A 21,044-nucleotide genomic window follows, 5' to 3' on the forward strand; every position below is an offset into this window, starting at 1 on the left:
GTGTGTGTGGGAGAGATTGGGGGTGTATTTGGAACACACTGTGCCGTGGCTATTTGCCCCACAGGGGGTGGATTGGGGGTGTGGCCAAAGCACACTGTGCTCTGGCTATTCCCTGCCCCCCAGGGCCAATAGGGGGCACAGCATGAGTTAGAGCAGCCCTGAGGCTGGTGTCGACTGGTCGCAGCTCCATTGGCGGATACCTATGGGAAAGGGCTGGAGGGAGGGATGAATGGCCAGCCATCTGCGTAGCAGGAGAGATGGGTGGGAGGGAAGCATGGAGGGAGGGAGGGATGGATGGATGGAGGGAGGGAGGGAGGGAGGGAGGGATGGATGGATTGCTAGGTGTGTAGCAGGAGAGATGGGTGGGAGGGAGGGATGGTGGGAGGGATGAATGGATAGATGGAGCGAAGGATGGAAGGAGGGATGGATAGCCAGCAGGGTGTGTAGCAGGAGAGATGGTGGGAGGAATGAATGGATGGAGGGATGGAGGGAAGGATGGATGGCCAGCAGGATGTGTAGCAGGAGGGATGGATGGATAGAGGGATGGAAGGCGGGATGGATGGAGGGATGGTGAGAGGGATGGAAGGCCAGCAGGGTGCGTAACAGGAGAGATAGGTGGGAGGGATTCATAGATTCATAGATACTAAGGTCAGAAGGGACCATTCTGATCATCTAGTCCGACCTCCTGCACAGCGCAGGCCACAGAATCTCACCCACCCACTCCTATGAAAAACCTCACCTATGTCTGAGCTATTGAAGTCCTTAAATCATGATTTAAAGACTTCAAGGAGCAGAGAAGCCTCCCTCAAGTCAACCATGCCCCATGCTACAGAGGAAGGCGAAAAACCTCCAGGGCCTCTCCAATCTGCCCTGGAGGAAAATTCCTTCCTGACCCCAAATATGGCGATCAGCTAAACCCTGAGCATATGGGCAAGATTCACCAGCCAGATACTACAGAAAATTCTTTCCTGGGTAACTCAGATCCCATCCATCTAATATCCCATCTCAGGGGATTAGTCCTATTTACCCTGAATATTTAAAGATCAATTACTTACCAAAATCCCATTATCCCATCATACCATCTCCTCCATAAACTTATCAAGTAGAATCTTAAAACCAGATAGATCTTTTGCCCCCACTGCTTCCCTTGGAAGGCTATTCCAAAACTTCACTCCTCTGATGGTTAAAAACCTTCGTCTGATTTCAAGTCTAAACTTCCTGGTGGCCAGTTTATACCCATTTGTTCTTGTGTCCACATTGGTGCCGAGCTTAAATAATTCCTCTCCCTCTCCTGTATTTATCCCTCTGATATATTTATATAGAGCAATCATATCTCCCGTCAACCTTCTTTTAGTTAGGCTAAACAAGCCAAGCTCCTTAAGTCTCCTTTCATAAGACAAGTTTTCCATTCCTCGGATCATCCTAGTAGCCCTTCTCTGTACCTGCTCCAGTTTGAATTCATCCTTTTTAAACATGAGAGACCAGAACTGCACACAGTATTCTAGGTGAGGTCTCACCAGTGCCTTGTATAATGGTACTAAAACCTCCTTATCCCTACTGGAAATGCCTCTCCTGATGCATCCCAAAACCGCATTAGCTTTTTTCACAGCCATATCACATTGGCAGCTCATAGTCATCCTATGATCAACCAATACTCCAAGGTCCTTCTCCTCTTCTGTTACTTCTAATTGATGCGTCCCCAACTTATAACTAAAATTCTTGTTATTAATCCCTAAATGCATAACCTTACACTTCTCACTATTAAATTTCATCCTATTACTATTACTCCAGTTTACAAGGTCATCCAGATCCTCCTGTATAATATCCCGATCCTTCTCTGAATTGGCAATACCTCCCAGCTTTGTATCATCTGCAAACTTTATTAGCAAACTCCCACTTTTTTTGCCAAGGACAGTAATAAAAAGATTAAATAAGATTGGTCCCAAAACCGATCCCTGAGGAACTCCACTGGTAACCTCCCTCCAACCTGACAGTTCGCCTTTCAGTAGGACCCGTTGCAGTCTCCCCTTTAACCAATTCCTTATCCACCTTTTGATGTTCATATTGATCCCCATCTTCTCCAATTTAACTAATAATTCCCCATGTGGCTCGGTATCAAATGCCTTACTGAAATCTAGGTAAATTAGATCCACTGCATTTTCTTTATCTAAAAAATCTGTTACTTTTTCAAAAAAGGAGATCAGGTTGGTTTGGCACGATCTACCTTTTGTAAAACCATGTTGTATTTTGTCCCATTTACCATTGACTTCAATGTCCTTAACTAATTTCTCCTTCAAAATTTTTTCCAGGACCTTGCATACTACAGATGTCAAACTAACTGGCCTGTAGTTACCCGGATCACTTTTTTTTCCTTTCTTAAAATAGGAACTATATTAGCAATTCTCCAATCATTCGGTACTATTCCTGAGTTTACAGATTCATTAAAAATTCTTGCTAATGGGCTTGCAATTTCAGGTGCCAATTCCTTTAATATTCTTGGATGAAGATTATCTGGGCCCCCCGATTTAGTCCCATTAAGCTGTTTCAGTTCGCTTCTACCTCTGATATGGTAATATCTACCTCTATATCCTCCTTCCCATTTGTCATGCTACCATTATCCCTAAGATCCTCTTTAGCCTTATTAAAGACTGAGGCAAAGTATTTGTTTAGATATTGGGCCATGCCTAGATTATCTTTAACCTCCACTCCATCCTCAGTGTTAAGCGGCCCCACTTCTTCCTTCTTAGTTTTCTTCTTATTTATATGGCTATAGAACCTTTTACTATTGGTTTTAATTCCCTTTGCAAGGTCCAACTCTACTCGACTTTTAGCCTGTCTCACTTGATCCCTACATGTTCTGACCTCAATTAGGTAGCTTTCCTTGCTGATCCCTCCCATCTTCCACTCCCTGTATGCTTTCTGCTTCTTCTTAATCACCTCTCTAAGATGCTTGCTCATCCAGCTTGGTCTACAACTCCTTCCTATGAATGTTTTCCCCTTTCTTGGGATACAGGCTTCCGATAGCTTCTGCAGTTTTGATTTAAAGTAATCCCAGGCCTCCTCTACCTTTAGATCCATAAGTTCTTCAGTCCAATCCACTTCCCTAACTAATTTCCTTAATTTTTGAAAGTCAGCCCTTTTGAAATCAAAAACCCTAGTTGCAGATTTATTTTTGTTAATCCTTCCATTTAGTTTGAACTGAATTAACTCATGATCACTTGAGCCAAGATTGTCCCCTACAACCATTTCTTCTATGAGGTCCTCGCTACTCACCAAAATGAAATCTAAAATGGCATCCCCTCTAGTCGGTTCAGCAACTACTTGATGAAGGAATCCATCAGCTATCGCATCTAGGAAAATCTGAGCCCTATTATTATTACTAGCACTGGTCCTCCAGTCTATATCTGGGAAGTTAAAGTCTCCCATGATCACGCAGTTTCCATTAGTATTTACTTTATTAAAAACATTAAAAAGGGCTCTATCCATATCCAAATTAGATCCCGGAGGTCTATAGCACACCCCAAGCACTATCGTAGGAGAGGCTCTACTAGTTTTCTTCCCCAATGTAATTTTTGCCCAGACGGACTCTGTCTTATCCATTGCATCGCTTCTTATTTCTTTACATGCTACCTCATCATTGATATACAATGCTACTCCACCACCTTTACCTTTGTTTCTGTCTTTCCTAAACAGCACATACCCTTCAATACCTGTAGTCCAGTCATGACTACTTTTCCACCATGTTTCTGTTATCCCTATAATATCTGGTTTCACTTCCTGCACCAGTAGCTCTAGTTCCTCCATTTTGTTACCTAGGCTCCTCGCATTGGTGTACAAACATCTTAATTTTTGCTGTTTGGCCTCGCTCACATTTTGTACCCTATTAGGCACAGTCATTCTACAGCCAGTAGAACCTATTAGACTAGTATCCACACCGCCCTCGCTCCTTATATACATTCTCCTACCCACGGCTGTATCCTTTCTTACTTCGTCTTCTTCCCTCTCAATGCTAAAATCTGGCATGGAGATTACCTGGACATCTCCCAACCATCTCCAGGGATGGATGGAGGGAGGGAGGAAAGGATGGAAGGAGGGATGGATGGCCAGCTGGGTGCGTAGCAGGTGAGATGGGTGGGATGGAGGGATGGATGGCCAGCAGGACACGTAGCAGGAGAGATGGGTGGGTGGGCCCATGTATCTCTAGCGTATGGAGGTTTAGACATAGTTCCATGCTCCGGTCCAGCGGGGAAGGTGATGGAGCCAAGCCCACCATGGCCAAGCCCCCCTCCACTGACGGATGCTCAGAAACTCGCCCCCTTGCCCCCATGCCCCTCTGTGCAGATGCGGAATAAGTACGGCCCGGTGTTCATGGTGCACCTGAGCCCCCGGCGGGTGGTGGTGCTGTGGGGCTACCAGGCGGTGAAGGAGGCCCTGGTGGACCAGGCTGAGGAGTTCAGTGGGCGCGGGGAGATCCTGGTGTTCTCTAACGATTTCAATGGGCATGGTGAGCACTCTCCTTCCGGGTCCCCGCTCGACGTCTCTGACAGCGTCCTGTGCTCAGGGGTGAAGGCAGCAGGGCGGTGTAGCGGGCAGTATCCCGGACACCTGGGTTCTGTTCCCCTCTCAGCCGCTTGATGCGGGCAAGTCACTTTATCTCTCTGTTCATTGTGGCTCTAGGTGGGGTCCTGGCACTGTATAAACACAGAACTGACCCAAAGCGCCTGCTATCTCCATAGAAACTGTGTATTGGCTTTGCACTGGTCCATCTGCTGGGGTGTGCGGTCACAGAGTCCCGGGACCGCCGGGATCATCCGGTCTGACCTCCAGCCTCGCACTGGCCTAGACTTAATTCCTGTTTGAGCCAGAGCAGAGCTGTTAGAAAAAATAGCCAGTCTTGATTGAAGCATCTTCAGTGACGGAGAAGCCATGCCCCCTCCCCCCCCCAACACACACCTTGGTTAATTGCTGTCACTGTTAAATAAGGTACACCTTATTTCTAATCTGAATTTGTCTAGCTTCAACTTCCAGCTCCTGGATCATAAGAACGGCCACCCTGGAGCAGACCCATAGTCCATGCAGCCCAGGACAGTGGCTGGTGCCAGGTGCCCCAGAGGGAATGAACATCAAGTGATCCATCCCCCGTCGTTCAGCCCCAGCTTCCGGCTGTCAGAGGCGAGGGGCACCAGGAGCCTGGGGTTGTGTCCTGACCATCTTGGCTAATAGCCAAGGACTCGTCCTCCAGGAACTTATCCAGTTCTTTGTTGAACCCTGTTGTACTTTTGGCCTTTACAACATCCCCTGGCCATGAGTTCTGCAGGCTGACTGAGAGTTGGGGGAAGAAGATCTTGTGAGCGGTTCGTGACTGTAAGCCAATTAAAAGTGTGGGGCTGGTCAAAAATTCCCTGTTGAAATTGTGATTCAGTGGCAAACAGGTTTTTCTTAATTAAACATAATGTTTTGTGTCTGTTTTCTGCAGAAAACTTATTTTGTTTTTTGGGGGTTTTTTTTGTCCAAACCCTGAATGCCTAAAAACCAAAATATTCAGATCCCCAAATGCTGCTGGGGTGCTTCCTGGGTGTCGAATACAGGTTCCTCATGCTCCAGTTCTCAACTACAGGCCAGGCTCCCTAGCTGGACTACATCTCCCATGATGCACCTTGGTAAAGCAACTGCCATGAGGTGCCACCTCCCCCTCACCAAGACCGAGGTGCATCCTGGGAGATGTAGTGTGGGCGTTTCCTGTGCTCATGGGACGGGCTCCCTCGCTGTACTACATCTCCCATGAGGCACCAAGTGGCTTGAAGAATCGAAGCTGTTAGGATTGCGGCTTTCTGCCAAAACCTTGAAATTTTTGACAAAAGCGAAATTGTGTGTGTGTGTGAAGAGCCTGATTTTCTGTGTGTGTGTGTGTGTGTGTGTGTGTGTGTGTGTGTGTGTGTGTGTGTGTGTGTGTGAGTGAACAGCCCGATTTTCTCTCTGTATGTGTGATGTTCTGTGTGTGTGTGTGTGTGTGTGTGTGTGTGTGTGTGTGTGTGTGTGTGTGTGAAGAGCCCGATTTTCTCTCTGTATCTGTGATGTTCTGTGTGTGTGTGTGTGTGTGTGAACAGCCCGATTTTCTCTCTGTATGTGTCATGTTCTGTGCATAGGAGCGGCCAGGCAGGTCTGCGCACTGCCCCTATCCGGAAGCGCTGCCCCTGCAGCTCCCATTGACTAGCGCTCGGGGTTGGGGCAGCGTGTGGAGACCCTTGGCTGCCCCTATGCCTAGGAGCTGGACACGCCGGCCACTTCCAGGAGCTGCATGGAGCCAGGGCAGGCAGGGAGCCTGCCTTAGCCCCGCTGCGCCACCAAACGGACCTTTAATGGGCCACTGAGCGGTGCTGACTGGAGCAGCCAGGATCCCTTTTCGACCAGGCATTCCAGTCAAAAACCAGATGCCTGGCAACCCTAGACAGTGGCGGGGGGTCCTCGCAGCTGCCCCTCAGCCTGTGGGGATTGTTCCATCTCAGATTCACCTCTGAAAGGGTTTCTGGCCTCCCCCAGCCACTCTGTGTAAAACAGATTTCAGTCGTAGTCTTGTGTACGCTGTGCTCCAGTGGACCCAGCCTCGCATGGGTGACAGGACTCCTGGGTTCCTTCCCCAGCTCGGGGAGGGGAGTGGGGTCTAGTGGGTTAGAGCAGCGGGGGCTGGGAGCCAAGACTCCTGGGTTCTATTCCTGGCTCTGGGAGGGCAGCAGAATCTAGTGTGTTAGAGCAAGGAGGGAGGGGGAGGGAAGTTGGGAGTCAGGACTCCGGGGTTCTTTCTATGAAAGGGAGAATTGTCTGGTAGTTAGAGTGGGAGGTGGGATTCCTGGGTTCTGGGTCTAATATTTAGAGCAGGGGGCTAGGAACCAGGACTCCAGGGTTCTAGCCTCAGCTTGGCCAGTGACCTGCTGCATCACCTTGGGCATGTCACTGCCTGCTTCCTCAGTTTCCCCCTCTGTAACATGGCCAGTCATGATTAGATCGTCTGGGGACTCCAGCTTCTGCATGGTGTCATTGGCAGGGGGTTGAGGTCTGGCAGCTCGGATCCTGGGCTTGGTCCTAGAGTTGGTTCCAAAGAACTTCTTTTGGGACCCTGGTTTCTACTGTTAAACTTGAGTCTTGCTTTGCTAGACTGTAGCCAAGCGTTTTACTAAACTGTTCCAAAATAATTCTGTGACCAATCCTAACAGATGGCAAAACAATTCTTCAGCCAATCCCACCCCACCCACCTAGTGGATCTAAACCTTCCAAAAGGAGACAGGAACAATCTCCCCAGCTACAACACTACAACAGCTAGAAACAATCACAGAACCAGCCAGAAACCATACAGAGAAACAAGAGGGAAGTGGGGACCGTAAAGGCAAAACAATATAGATTTCACAATCACAGCAGTTCCTTGCCAGACAAATGCTCTCAACCAAAGTTTTCTGCACTTGGCAAGAGAAGCAGGACAAATGCCCAGTTTTGCCCCCAAAAAGGCTTAAAAGCACTTATGAAGGGGACTGTCCTGGCCACCTACTATCTGTAGAACTCGTTAATAAAGAGCCTCATAGAGCCTGACTGGCTCTGTGGCTCCCTGCTCCAGCTCGTGTTTGACTTTATGCCCGAGGCTATAGCCCACGGACTGAAGTTAACGCCAATCCAGTGCTGGGTGGAATAGGGAGGAGGCTAGGCCCCGGCGGGACCAGGGCCTGGGCTGAGCTCCCAGCCAGCTGTGGGGGAGAAACCCTTTCCCTGTACCTTGTGGAGTGGTTTGGACCCGTCCCTAGCCTTCAGCTGCAGCAAATTCCCTATGGTGGGGAGCGGAGCAGGCTGGCTGGGCCGGTCCCACTCCGGTGCGTTCCCCTCTGTGCAGACAAGATGAGCAGGTGGTAGATGCAGATGTCCAGGAAAACCCTCCTGGTCCCTAGCTCCCTTGTGGGGGTTCCTGTACTAATCGGGGCTGTGCCAGGAATGCATGTGGCCCCACAGGGTAAACAAGCATGGACGGGGCTTTAAACACAGCGCTGCTGGTGCTCCTATAACTCACGCCCTGCACCATCCACATGCACAACCCCCCCCTTGCTGCGAGACGGGAACAACGGATCAGCCCATCTCACTCACCTCCCGGGCTTACTGGAGGTTCTTCGGGGACCCAGGTGCCGACGAGGCCCTTAGACGTGTTGTCTGGAATGTTTTCCAAAGGTCTGATCCAGGAAAGATCTCTATTTCAGAGCACTGAATGGGCCCCCCATGGGACTTGAACACAAAGGGTTGTTACAAGGAGGAGGGAGGTAAATTGTTCTCATTAACCTCTGAGGCTAGGACAAGAAGCCATGGGCTTAAATTGCAGCAAGGGCGATTTAGGTTGGACATTAGGAAAAACTTCCTGACTGTCAGGGTGGTTAAGCACTGGAATAAATTGCCTAGGGAGGTTGTGGAATCTTCATTATTGGGATTTTTAAGAGCAGGTTGGACAAACCCCTGTCAGGGATGGTCTAGATAATCCTGAGTCCTGCCTTGAGTGGAGGGGACTGGACTAGATGACCGCTCAAGGTCCCTGCCTGTCCTACGATTCTCTGATTCTATGTGCTCAAGGGCTGTCCTGAGTAGCGATGGGTTCAAGCACATGCTTAAATGCTTTCCTGAATGGGGACCTAAGGCTTGTGACCTGCTCATGCCCCACATAAGCTTTCAACATGGAGTTTAACTGGTGCCCCTAGAACTGATCCCACTGCACTGGGTTAATTCTGCCCTTCTGATCACCTGCTGATGGTGCCACATGGAATGAGGGTTAATGATTGATGAAGGCGCACAGATAAGAAAGACAATGGCCCTTGGGTCGTTCCCCAGACAGAGATCAGGGCCCGTCGGGGCCGGATGCTGCCCAGACCCCAACCGAGATCTGGGCCCCATTGTGCCCGGAGCTGCCCAGACCCAAAGTAAGAGACAGTCCTTGTGCCAAAGAGCTCCCAATCTAACCAGACAAAGGATTCTCTTATGACATTTTCACTTTCTTCCTGGGTTGGAATTGCTCCTACATGGTAATTCAGGTCACAGTCTGAGCCAATGGGCCTGATTCTCAGTCACCCTGGGGCCCCTCAGGGCCAGTGTAAAGGGGGCGTGAAGTGGAGGAAATAGCCCCTGAGAATTCCCCCTGCACATAGGAGCTGTTTTAAGGGCCCTGCTCCCAACCCTTGGCAGTGGGGTCAGCTCAGGGGTGTGGCCAGAGCACATGGCGCTGTGGCTATTCTCTGCTCCCCAGGGCCCATAGGGGGCAGGACATGAGTTAGGGTAGCCCTGAGGTTGCTCTAACTAACACAAAGAGCCGCAAAGGGGAGCTTAAAGCCACTTTGACACCCTGCTCCTGCCCCAGCTGCAGGGATGGGGTAAGTGTGAATGAGGCCATGGCCTTTAGGGGGGTTTCATTGTGATCCAGCAGCAGCAACGCCTGACCTTTTGCCCTACGTCAGTGGTTTTCAACCTGTGGGCTGCAACCCCCTGGGGGTCCACAGCCTATGTCTGAGATTTAATGGGCTCCGCACCTCCCTTCAAAATTTTTCAGGGATCTGCAAACGAAAAAAGGTTGAAAACTCCTGGCCTAGGGCCATGTGAAAAGCGCATGATTTCGGCATCACAAATCCTCATGATTTTCTGGGTCTCCACTTGCTCATACCAACTATCCGTCCAGGCTGGCCAAAGGCTGGGGCCATCTGCTGCCAACACGTGCTGGGAGAGTAGCCTGTCCCTGGGAGTTGGTTTCCGGGAATGTTCGTTGCCTCTCAACTGCTTGACCCTTTGCTAATGTGTCCGTGGAGCGGCCAGAGGCACCAGTTCAACGTGTGTTCCTTGTTTGTGACCGGATCCATGGGAGACTTTCTGGTGCTGATTTCCCCTGCTTTGTGCCTGGGGTTGGCTCGAGAGCTGGGGGATATTTTTGCAGCGAATAGTGAATTTGCCCCAGAAATGGGGGAAGCCAAACTGACCATGAATTTGGGTCAAATTCAGTAAATAGTTTGGTCTGGAAAAGAAATTGACCCCCTCCCCCCGACAAAACAGCTGTTGAGCCTTGCAAAACAGAGTTTTGCCTTTTCATTCTGTTTGGAAGTTGAGCTCTAGATGTTTAAAGGAAGCTGACAAATCAAAAGGGTAAAGGCGACCAAAAGTGGAAAAGTTGAAAACATTCATTTTAGATCGAAAGGCACCTCGAAAAAATAAATGACACCCACCCATTTCATTTCATTTTTTTTTTTTTCATTTTGGGTGGTTTTTTTCTTGTTTTTTCATTCTGGTGAAAACAGTTCACTTTCAGATTGAAACGACCTGATATTCCCCCCTCAGCTCTCCGCACCAGGGACAAAGTGAGTGCAAAGTTGGCCCCATCTGTAGCGTGTTACATTCCACTTTGCTCTGCTGAAAGCGACCACACCCCCCGACTGGGATCAGGGCCCTTTGCGCCAGGCGCACCATAGGTACAGGGTGAGAGCCTGTCCCTGCCCCAAAGAGCTCCTGGTCTGAAGAGATACATGCACAAGGCCACTGAGCAGGTCGGTAGCAGAACCAGGATTAAACCCCAGGTCTCTGGACGCTCAAGACAGCGTTCTAGCCTCTAGGCCACGCTGCCACCGTTTCTAGATGGTGAATTTAAACAGAGAGCTGGGCAAAGAGCGATGCATGCGCTGAGCCCTCGCTGCAGAAGGCAATGAAGAGCGACATTGTGATGAAGTGAGCTGTAGCCCACGAAAGCTTATGCCCAAATAAATGTGTTAGTCTCTAAGGTGCCACAAGTCCTCCTTTTCTTTTTGTGGATACAGACTAACGGCTGCTATTCTGAAACCTGTCATTGTGATGGTGCACTCCACATGATGGTATGAAAATATGCTAATGAGGGTGAATATAATGTACCTGGAATATGCTTCATGCAAAAGGTTTCAGAGTAGCAGCCGTGTTAGTCTGTATTCGCAAAAAGAAAAGGAGTACTTGTGGCACCTTAGAGACTAACAAATTTATTCACACAGCCAGATCCCCCACTGGCTCCTTTTTCGGATAGGGACAGTTTTCCATCTAATCTGGTTCCTTTGTGTTTCTCCCTCCCGCAGGCTGCCCCAAGAAGTCCCGTCTGTTTCCAGGGGGCGGCTAGCGTGGGACCAGGCAGATCTCGTAGCTGCGGGGCAGGGTGGCGAACCCGACCAGCTTCGGGGAGATGTCGATGTCTCTGGGCTCCATGGGAGAGCGGAAGCGGAAGTTCTGCAGGATGCTGGTGAGGAAGAGGAAGAGTTCCATGCGCGCCAGCATCTCCCCGAAACAATACCTTTTCCCTAGGAGAGAAGACAGAGGAGGCATCATGGCTCGGCCGGAGCAGGGTTCCAGGGGCAGGTGAGAATCTGGGAGGGGGTCTCACCCCTTGTCCAAACTCTGCCCCAGTCTGGAGCAGTGGGGATTGTTGGGGAAATGGGGCACTGTTCGCTTGAAGATCTGTAGAGGGGAGGCCGCATTACTTTGCTGTGCTGGGAGGGGTTAATGACGCAGATCTTTGAGCTATAGACAATCACTGACTTCAGGAAAGTGGCCCGACGCTCTGAGCACTGCAGCTGGGCAAATAACAGGGGAGAAAAGTCCCCCTGCTCTGTTCAAAAAGAAAAGGAGTACCGGTGGCACCTTAGAGACTAACAAATTTATTAGAGCATAAGCTTTCGTGAGCTACAGCTCACTTCATCGGATGCATTTGGTGGAAAAAACAGAGGAGAGATTTATATACACACACACAGAGAACATGAAACAATGCCACCGGTACTCCTTTTCTTTTTGCGAATACAGACTAACACGGCTGCTACTCTGAAACCTGCTCTGTTCAGTGATCCTGACCTGGGACGGACTGCAAGGATCCAGGAGGATGGAGAAATAGCACACTTGGGATGGAGATATTACCGTCTGAAGGGATCACTGCGATCATCTAGCCTGACCTCAGCAAAGCACATGCAGGAGAATCTCACACAGTTACTTCCGCTACTGAGCCCAGTAATCTGTGTTCAGCTAAAGCGTCTCTTCCGGAAAGGCAGCCAGCCTGGATCTGCAGCATTCAAGCGATAGAGAACGCCCCCCCCCCCAACTCCTGGGAAGCTGTTCCAGGGGCTAATTCCCTCCAGGGTTAAAAATTTGCACTTTAATTCTAGTTGGAATTTACCACCAAGCTTCAGCTTTCGGCCTTTGGCTCCCATTCTGCCTTTGCTAGATTAGGGACCCCGCTGCTGTCAGAACCCAATTCTCCTCCCAGGCGGTGCTGATAGACCGGGATCAAACCACCCCTTAACCTTCTCTCCACTGAGCTCCTGGATTCTTTCTGTTCGGTGGCTTTTCCGGACCTCCAATGCAGCCTGCTGCTCTCCTCTGAACCCTTTCCAGTTTGTCAGCACCTTGTGTGCGGCATGGACACCAGAACTGGACATGGTGTCCCAGTCCTGCTCTCACTAACACTGCATTCAGAGGTAACGTCACTGGTCTACTCCTAGGCCATGTTCTCCATGGCGCCCTGGGCAGGAACATGCCCGATCGCACCATTGGGAGACTTGTATTCACTGGTGTGACGAGCAAACGATTGAGCCAAAACGTTTGGAGAAAAGGAACCAGGCTACTCTGTGGGATGGCCCACAGATGATAATGACCCCAGGTGTGTCTGTCGGCCTCACCCGAGTTCAGGGAACCATTGAGCTAGGCTCTGGACAGACCCACAGGGAGAGACAGTCCCTGCCCCAAAGAGCTCACAAGGCCCTGCTTCCCCACGGGACTTCAGTGCACTCTTATCCCTGTGTGTGTGTGAACAGCCCCCTTGACCACAATGGAGTGACATTGATTTACAGCAGCTGAGGATCTGGCCCCACTGACTCCAGTGGAGTGACACTGATTTATACCGGCTGAGGATCTGGCCTCATAATTCTCCGTACACAAATTCAGCTCAGCCGGGTGAGCTCCAGCAGATGGGGGGCTGGGCCAGGCCTAGATCTCACTGCTTGGGACACTCGGAACCGAGCTCTGCGGACGGATTCATACCTATTGAGAAGGGCACGAAGGCGTCACTCTTCTTAAACTGGCCGTTCCCATCCAGGAAATGGCTGGGATCAAAGGTGTCGGGGCTGCTGAATTGCGTGGGGTCATAGAGCACGGATCCCAGCACCGGGTACACCTCCGTCCCCTGGGGGAAGAGACGGTGACAAACAGCAACAACTAAACGCTGATAACCCAGAGCACTGGATGCTGGGGCACAATTCAGGGTCATTCTAACCATGGGAGGAATTTGAAATACAAGCAAATATCAAAATTCAAGTGGCCAGGAGAGGCCAGCATCCAAGGTTCATATCTTATGTCTCCGACGCCTTCTGCTCTGGGGACTGCCCTCTGCTCCTCCCAGAGTGGGGAAGGGAACCCAGGAGTCTGGATACCTCATTCTCACCACTGAACCAGGCTGCCTCTGAATACAGCTGTTGTCCAATACTTCGACTATAAGCTCTGTGGGGCAGCGTCTTTGCATTCTGTGCATGTACAGCCCCAAGCGCAGTGGGGTCTGGTCCGTGACTGGGGCTCCTAGACACTCTGGAAATACCAACAGTAAATGCAAGACACACTGGGCCAGATCCCCAGCTGATGAACCTATATTGGTTAGCACTAGCTGCACAGACCACAACCAAGATTAGGGCCCCGTCATGCTGGGTACTGCACCGACATAGTGAGAGATGCTCCCTGCCCCAAAGAGCTCCCAGTGTAAATAGACAAACAAAAGCTCATTAACTGCATGTATGTTAATTTAACAGATGGGGGAAACTGAGGCACAAAGTGATGTCCAAGGTCACATAATGAGTCAGTGGCAGAGCTGGGAATTGGACCCAGACAAAGGGTGGGAGGGAAAGCGAGTCGCCCAAGACCCTGTAGCAGAGCTGGGAACAGAAACCAGGTCTCATAAGCCCCAGTCCGGTGCCCAGCCCACTAGACCACCCTACTTCCCAGAGGCTGGCAGAGAACCCAGGCATCCTGAGCTCCAGACCACCACGCTGCCTGACGCACCACCCTGCTTCTGTGCGGAAAGCAGACACTGGGGCAATGCTGAGCCCGACACAGCCATGGGGTGGGGCGGGGGATAGACGCCCCAGGGGCCTACCTTGGGAATAGTGTATCCCCGGAACTGGGTGTGCCTGGTCACCCGGCGTGCCAGGCCCATGGGGATGACGTCACAGAACCTCTGGAACTCGTGGATGATGGCGTTGGTGTAGGGCATCTGGCTCCAGTCCTCCATGTTCGGGGCGCGGTTCCGCCCAATCACCCGGTCAATCTCCTCGTGGATCCTTTCTGCAGAGACAGCAGTGCAGCTCAAAGGGGGGCCCGGTGCGAATCCAGATTGACCCCCAGGGAACCAAGATCAGAATCTGGCCCTGCCCCCATTGGGGGATCAGCCCCAGGGAAACCGAGATCTGAATCCAGCCCCTGGAATTGGAATCTGAAATAGCCACACTGACCCGGCGTTCCCTGACCGTCGGCTTCCTTTCAATCACAATGGAGAGACGCACACAGGACCCTGCTCCCATGTCAAACTCGCTGCCGAGCTGTGACTGTCCGGCCCCATCCGGAGCTGGTGTCGATGGAGGAACCACCGCTGCCCTCAGCAGAGCCCGGCTGATTTGCATCGGCTGAGGATCCGGCCCTTTGTGTTTCCTTTGTCCCCCCTTTCCAGTTACCTTCAATCTCCGGGTGTTTCAGCAGGAGGAGGAAACCGTAGCGCAGAGTGGTGCTGACGGTCTCTGTCCCAGCGAAGAAGACGTTGAGCACCGTCAGAACAATGTTCTTCAGGAAAAACTCAGAGGAAGGATTTTGCTTTTCCTTTGAAAGAACAAGAAAAAAATGCCAGGATGCTTGTGAGACTTCTGGGGATGTGGCTGGGAACAGAATCTGGCCAGGACTCCCTTATTCTGCACAGACGCCAGGTCAGCACCCATGAGTGCGGGGAGCTGCACGGATCCCAGCTGAAATCTGGGCCCCCGCTGGGGCGGGAGATAGAGTGAGGGACAATCCCTACTCCAAGGAGCTTACAGTCTCAGAAGATGGCTCTCCATCCCCATTGTATAGGTGGGGAAACCGAGGCACAACACAATGCTGTGATTCGACTACGGCCGAATCGGGGGTCAGTGGCAGAGCCCTGATTTCCTGAGTTCCAGCCCAGTGCTTTCACCAAAGCCCGTTGTTCCTAGCCATCTATGGGGCTCGATTTCTCTGCCCCAGAGGGTTTGAGGCCTGAACCGACCCCGTTACAAGTTGAACCCCTGGTTACAGTCAGGCCATTTGGTCTCTCAGGCCTGATGCTGACTCCACTGAGCCGTCCCCTCCGGCTACTGCCGGTACCTGCTGCATTTTGACCAGGAAGCAGTCGATGAAATCCCGAGGAGCGCTGGGGTCCAGGGTCTCCTGGTTCGCCTTCACCTTCCTCTCGATGAATTTTTTCAGCCCCGCCAGCTGCTTGAACGCTTCGCGCTGGGGGCCGGGCAGGTAGCGCATGATGTCCGAGAACATCTCGTAGAGCTGGGGGGCACGGAGAGCAAAGACCCCACTGAACATGGGGTGGGTTGAGAGCCAATCTGTCTGTCTATATCCATCCCCATCCCCATCCCACCAACCTATCTATCTCTCTATCTATCCCCAAACACCTCCTCTATCTCTCTGTCCCCATCCACCCCCTCTACTATCTAATCTAATCTAATCTATCTATCTATCTATCTATCTATCTATCTTTAATACCATTATAAATGCTGGGGGCAAAGCGGGGTTTGGGGGAGAGGCTGGCAGCTCACAACACCCCCCCCCATGAAATAACCTCATGACCCCCTGAGGGGTCCCAACCTCCAGTTTGAGAACCCCTGTTCTATCCCCACCCCACCCCTCTATCTATCTACCCATATGTACATGCCCCCCCTCTTTCCCCATTCACACTGTCCATCCCCCGACATTCCCCTTTATTTATTTCACACCCATCACTGCAGATCCCAGGTTTTCCTCTTCGCTGCGCCCCCCAGCATTCTTGCATCCCCCTCCGCTCCCCTAGCTAACCAGCGCTCCCCCTGCTCCCCGCAGCCCGGGGCAGGCAGGTCTCAGAGCTGTGGGACATGGCCTGGTCCCCACCCCCAGCGTACCTGCCCCCAGGCCGTGGCGGTGAAGCGGAAGCTCTCGGTGATCATGTAGAGCAGGGAGAGGAACTCCTTGTCCTCGTAGTCGAACCGGTCCCCGAAGACCACGGAGCTGATGACGTTGGAAACTGTGCGGCTCAGGAAGTAGGTGGGGTCAAAGGGCAAAGCTAGGGGGTACAGCCAGTGTTGGGTGGGGCATATGTGAGCCGGGGGGCTGTGCCACAGACCTGTCTGCTGTCATAGCCCCTGTGGCCTCCAGGGACCCCCCCCTCCATGATCTCGCAGCCGCCACCTGCCATGTGGACACATGACTGTAAGCGCTGCCCTGGGCAAAGGGGCCACGAAGCCTAGAGGTGAACACCGGACAAGTGACCCCGAGCCAGCAATGCCATTGGTGGCTCTGCCATGCTCTGGTTCCCAGGACCATGGCATCTCAGCACTGCACCATCTTCACCCTATTCCCGTCCCCCATCTCGGCAGGACTGGGGGTCTGTCCTAATTGAACAGAGATCTCCTGAACGCTTTGCTCGAGCCCTGCTGGGATGACCTGTGCCTCAGTTTCCCCACCCGCCTAATGGGATAATGCTCCCAACCTCCTTTGTAAGCCACTTTGGGAGTGACAGACAAACCCTTGTCTGAGGTTAATTGGTGTGGGGTGGAGACATGGCTGATTAACTGCCGCTGGGGGGCTGGCCTCATTGAGCCCAGTGGAGCTGTGGCCAGTTCACACCAGCTGGGGATCTGGATTCCCCCCGACTCACGTGGCCCTGGCACCGGAGGAACAGGACACTGACCAACCTTTCGTGCCCCGCAAGGCTTCCAGCAGGAAACGAGTCTCCTCCAGGATCCGCTCCTCGATGCCTCGCTTCCCCACCCCGAAGTTCCTCAGCGTGGTGATGGAGAATCGGCGCAGCTGCTTCGCTCTCTCCCCGTTGCTGAAGGCCACTCCTGGGGTGGGTGAAAGAGCAGAAGGAACCAAATGACTGGAGGGTACCTAGCGTGATGCCAGTTTTTTAAAAGGGCTCCAGAGGTGATCCTGGCAATTACAGGCCAGTGAGACTAACTTCAGTACCGGGCAAACTGAACAAAATCATCAGACACATAGATGAGCATAAAGAAAAGGAGGACTTGTGGCACCTTAGAGACTAACAAATTTATTTGAGCATAAGCTTTCGTGAGTTACAGCTCACTTCATCGGATGTGTAATGACCCATCCACTCCCAGTCTCTATAGATGAACATAATTTATTGGGGAAAAGTCAACATGGTTTTAGTAAAGGGAAATCATGCCTCACCAATCTACCAGAATTCTTTGTGGGATCAACAAGCATGTGGACCAAGGGGATCCAGTGGAGATAATGTACTTAGATTTTCAGAAAGCCTTTGACAAGGTCCCTCACCAAAGACTCTTAGGCAAAGTAAGCTGCCATGGGATAAGAGGGGAGGTGCTCTCATGGATCAGTAATTGGTTGAAAGATAGGAAACAAAGGGTAGGAATAAATGGTCAGTTTTCAGAATGGAGAGAGGTAAATAGCGGTGTTCCCCAGGGGTCTGTTCTGGGCCCAGTCCTGTTCAACATATTCATAAATGATCTAGAAAAAGGGGTAAACAGTGAGGTGGCAAAATTTGCAGATGATACAAAACTACTCAAGATAGTTAAGTCCAAAGCAGGCTGTGAAGAGCTACAAAAGGATCTCACAAAACTGGGGGACTGGGCAACAAAATGCCAGATGAAATTCAGCGTTGATAAATGTAAAGTCATGCACATTGGAAAACATAATCCCAACTATACATATAAAATGATGGGTCTGAATTATCTGTTACCACTCAAGAGAGCGATCTTAGAGTCACTGCAGAGAGTTCTCTGAAAACATCCACTCAATGTGCAGCGGCAGCCAAAAAAACAAACAGGATGCTGGGAATAGTCGAAGAAAGGGATGGATAATAGGACAAAAAATATCATGTTGCCTCTATATCAATCCCTGGGATGCCCACAGCTTGAACACTGCGTGTGGATGTGGTCACCCCATCTCAAAAAAGATAGATTGGAATTGGAAAAGGTTCAGAAAAGGGCAACAAAAATGATGAGGGGGATGGAACAGTTTCCGTATGAGGTGAGATTTATGACACTGGGACTTTTCAGCTTGGAAAAGAGACGACTCGGGGGGGGATACGATAGAGGTCTATAAAATCATGAGTGGTGTGGAGAAAGTAGATAAGGAAGTGTTGTTTACTCCTCCTCATAACACACAAACTAGGGGTCATCAAATTAAATGAACAGGCAGCAGGTTTAAAACAAACCAAAGGAAGTATTTTTTCACATAATGCACAGTCAACCTGTGGAACTCCTTGCCAGAGGATGTTGTGAAGGACAAGACTATAACAGGGTTCAAAAAAGAAGTAGATAAGTTCATGGAGGACAGGTCCATCAATAGCTATTAGCCAGGATGGGCAGGGAGGGTATTCCTAGCCTCTGTTTGCCAGGAGCTGGGAATGAGCAACAGGGGATGGATCACCTGGTGATTCCCTGTTCTGTTCATTCCCTCTGGGGCACCTGGCACTGGGCACTGTGGGAAGACAGGACACTGGGCTGGATGGACCTTTGGTCTGACCTGGTCTGGCTGTTCTTATGTTCTTATGAGAACTCAAAAGTTGGCCACCCCTGAGTTTTGAAAGTTTATTGAGGTTTTTTCCTTTGCGGGGCTGGGGGTGGGTGGAGAGAGAAAGCAAGTGCAAAAGGCCAAATGAAAAGTGGGGAGGAGGATTTTTAAAAATGATTTCCCCACCCCACCTGAATGAGAATCCCTCCCCACATTGCAAAAAGAACAGGAGGACTTGTGGCTCCTTAGAGACTAACAAATTTATTTGAGCATAAATATATTGATTTCAAAGTGCCACAAGTACTCCTTTTCTTAAATATATTGAGCATCCAATGAAATGAGCTGTAGCTCACGAAAGCTTATGCTCAACTAAATCTGTTAGTTTCTAAGGTGCCACAAGTCCTCCTGTTCTTTTTGCGGATACAGACTAACATGGCTGCTGCTCTGAAACCTCCCCACATTGAATTTGGACCCGCTCCCCGGATTGACGACTGAGCTGAGACGCTCCCTATCCGCAGCCTGGCGGAGCTGAGCGGTGGATCCATCTCCCAGGATCTAACAGGTGTGAGGCTGCTCCCTGCTTCGATCGGTGGTCGCATAAAGCCAGATATTGCCAGGATTGCTGGGAACAGCCCCGCCAGCCCCACTTCCGCTCTGCCCCAAGCTATTGGGCACGTCCCCAGATGCAGCAGGTCGGGACTGAGCGACTCTGCTCCGGCCGGGAGCTGCCCCCTCTGCGCCCCCCGGCTCGCTCCCCTCCTGCGCACGCGACTGACCGTAGCCCTGGGCGATCCAGTCGAAGGTGGCTTGTTCCCCGCGGCCGCTGAACTCCTCGGCCTGGTCCAGCAGGGCCTCCTTCACCGCCAGGTAGCCCCACAGCACCACCACCCGCCGGGGGCCCAGGTGGATGGTGTAGACGGGGCCGTAGCGCTCGCTCAGCTGAGATGGAGACGCCGTGTGGGACGGGGGTATGGAGCGTCGGGGACACCCAGACATGCGCCCTGCCCCTCCGCGCCCCACGCAGACGCCTGCCTGTCCCCCACTCCCCACCTCTCCCCTCCCTGCCACCCATCCCCCCACCCCATGATCCTCCCCTCCCAGCACAGCCTGCCCCTCCCCCCGCTTCGACCCCCGGACACACCAATCCTTGCACCTCTGCTCTCACACAGCAAAGCCTAGCCCCCACTCCCCTCCAGCCCTAGTGCCCCTCCCCCAACACACCAGCCCCTGCCCCAGAGATACCCGGGGTCGCGCTCCTCACAGAACTTAATAAAGCTCCTGCAGGCTGAGCAGGTCGGCGGCTCTGAGGGGGCATCGGTGGGCGCTGGAGAGCCCCTCGTGGGGTCAGGCCACCTGGGACGTCCCAGGAAAAGCCCACCTACCATCATGAGCGACTTGCGCATGTTGCTGAGGTTGACCTGCAGCAGGTTCCCGAGGAGGGGCAGCGGGGTGGGCCCCGGGGGCATTTCCCCCCGGCCCTGCATTTGCCGCCAGGTGGAGAGGAGCAGGAGGCAGGAAAGGCAGATGACTAAGAACAGGCTGACGGCTCCCAGGGGATCCATGGCTGGCTGGGAGCCTCCCAGCTCCGCTGCCCTTTTCCCGCAATCCAGCGCTGCAGGTGGATATATAGCCGGCCAGCAGGGACCCTGGCATCGGTGCCTCTCTTGCGTAACCCACTTGTGCAACTGAGGCCTGGCTTCCCTCCAACCCCTGGGGAGGGCCAGTAGAACGAGGGATTCAGGATTCCCAGGGCACAAAGGCTGGAGCAGGGTCAGTTTGTTTGTCTGTCTCCCGTCGGGCCATCCCCATCTTGACCAAACACCAGTGCTCGGTTGGGGGGCAGATGAGGGCAGGGGGGGGTTGATATTGGACACCAGAGTCTGGAAATGCTTCAGACAAAGACATTGAGCTGGAAGGAGCAACCAGTCCCCCTGGAGCCTTCCATTTTCCTGGGCTAAACTGGTCAAGCTCTTGGAGGCCTTGTCTGCACCAGGAGCTATGCGGGCTTTGCTTTGCGGCTGAGCTCTGTGCTGCGGGAGGCGTAGGGGAAGCTGGTGGAATTCGATCCAAGAAGGCAAAGAGCAGACAGGCAAGATAGACTGTGAAGTTATTCCCCAAGATGGGCCCTGAGTCATCTCTAGAGCTGGGCAAAATGTTTTCAGCCCATCGTAAATTTGCCCTAAAGGGCCTTTTTCAGGGCACCAAAACTAGTCACGACTTTGGATCCCATTCAGCAAATAGTTCCAGCCACAAAAAGCTGATAAATGCCTCGAATTTTCCTT

The 21,044-nt window shown here is 51.8% G+C and overlaps 1 protein-coding gene across 1 annotated transcript; it reads right to left on the reverse strand.

The window, feature by feature from the left end:
- Positions 1-10,996: 10,996 nt before the first annotated feature.
- On the reverse strand, positions 10,997-20,530 carry LOC119847020 (cytochrome P450 2A13-like). The gene is made up of 9 exons (XM_038381375.2): positions 20,145-20,530; positions 19,539-19,701; positions 16,962-17,111; positions 16,170-16,330; positions 15,385-15,561; positions 14,724-14,865; positions 14,150-14,337; positions 13,048-13,189; positions 10,997-11,318 (listed from the first exon to the last, which is right to left on the reverse strand). Exons 1-9 carry the CDS (start codon positions 20,322-20,324, stop codon positions 11,137-11,139), a joined length of 1,485 nt encoding a protein of 494 aa, XP_038237303.1. The 5' UTR covers positions 20,325-20,530; the 3' UTR covers positions 10,997-11,136.
- Between the last annotated feature and the right edge of the window lie 514 nt (positions 20,531-21,044).

Source organism: Dermochelys coriacea, chromosome 23 (assembly GCF_009764565.3).
Source record: "Dermochelys coriacea isolate rDerCor1 chromosome 23, rDerCor1.pri.v4, whole genome shotgun sequence".
Classification (NCBI taxonomy): domain Eukaryota; kingdom Metazoa; phylum Chordata; order Testudines; family Dermochelyidae; genus Dermochelys; species Dermochelys coriacea.

Coding starts and splice junctions, on each gene's coding strand:
- LOC119847020 (XM_038381375.2), bottom strand. CDS start 20,324: ATGGATCCCCTGGGAGCCGTCAGCCTGTTCTTAGTCATCTGCCTTTCC. Junction 19,702..20,144: donor TGCGCAAGTCGCTCATGATG/GTAGGTGGGCTT, acceptor TCTCCATCTCAG/CTGAGCGAGCGCTACGGCCC. Junction 14,866..15,384: donor TCCTGGTCAAAATGCAGCAG/GTACCGGCAGTA, acceptor GTTCTTTCAAAG/GAAAAGCAAAATCCTTCCTC.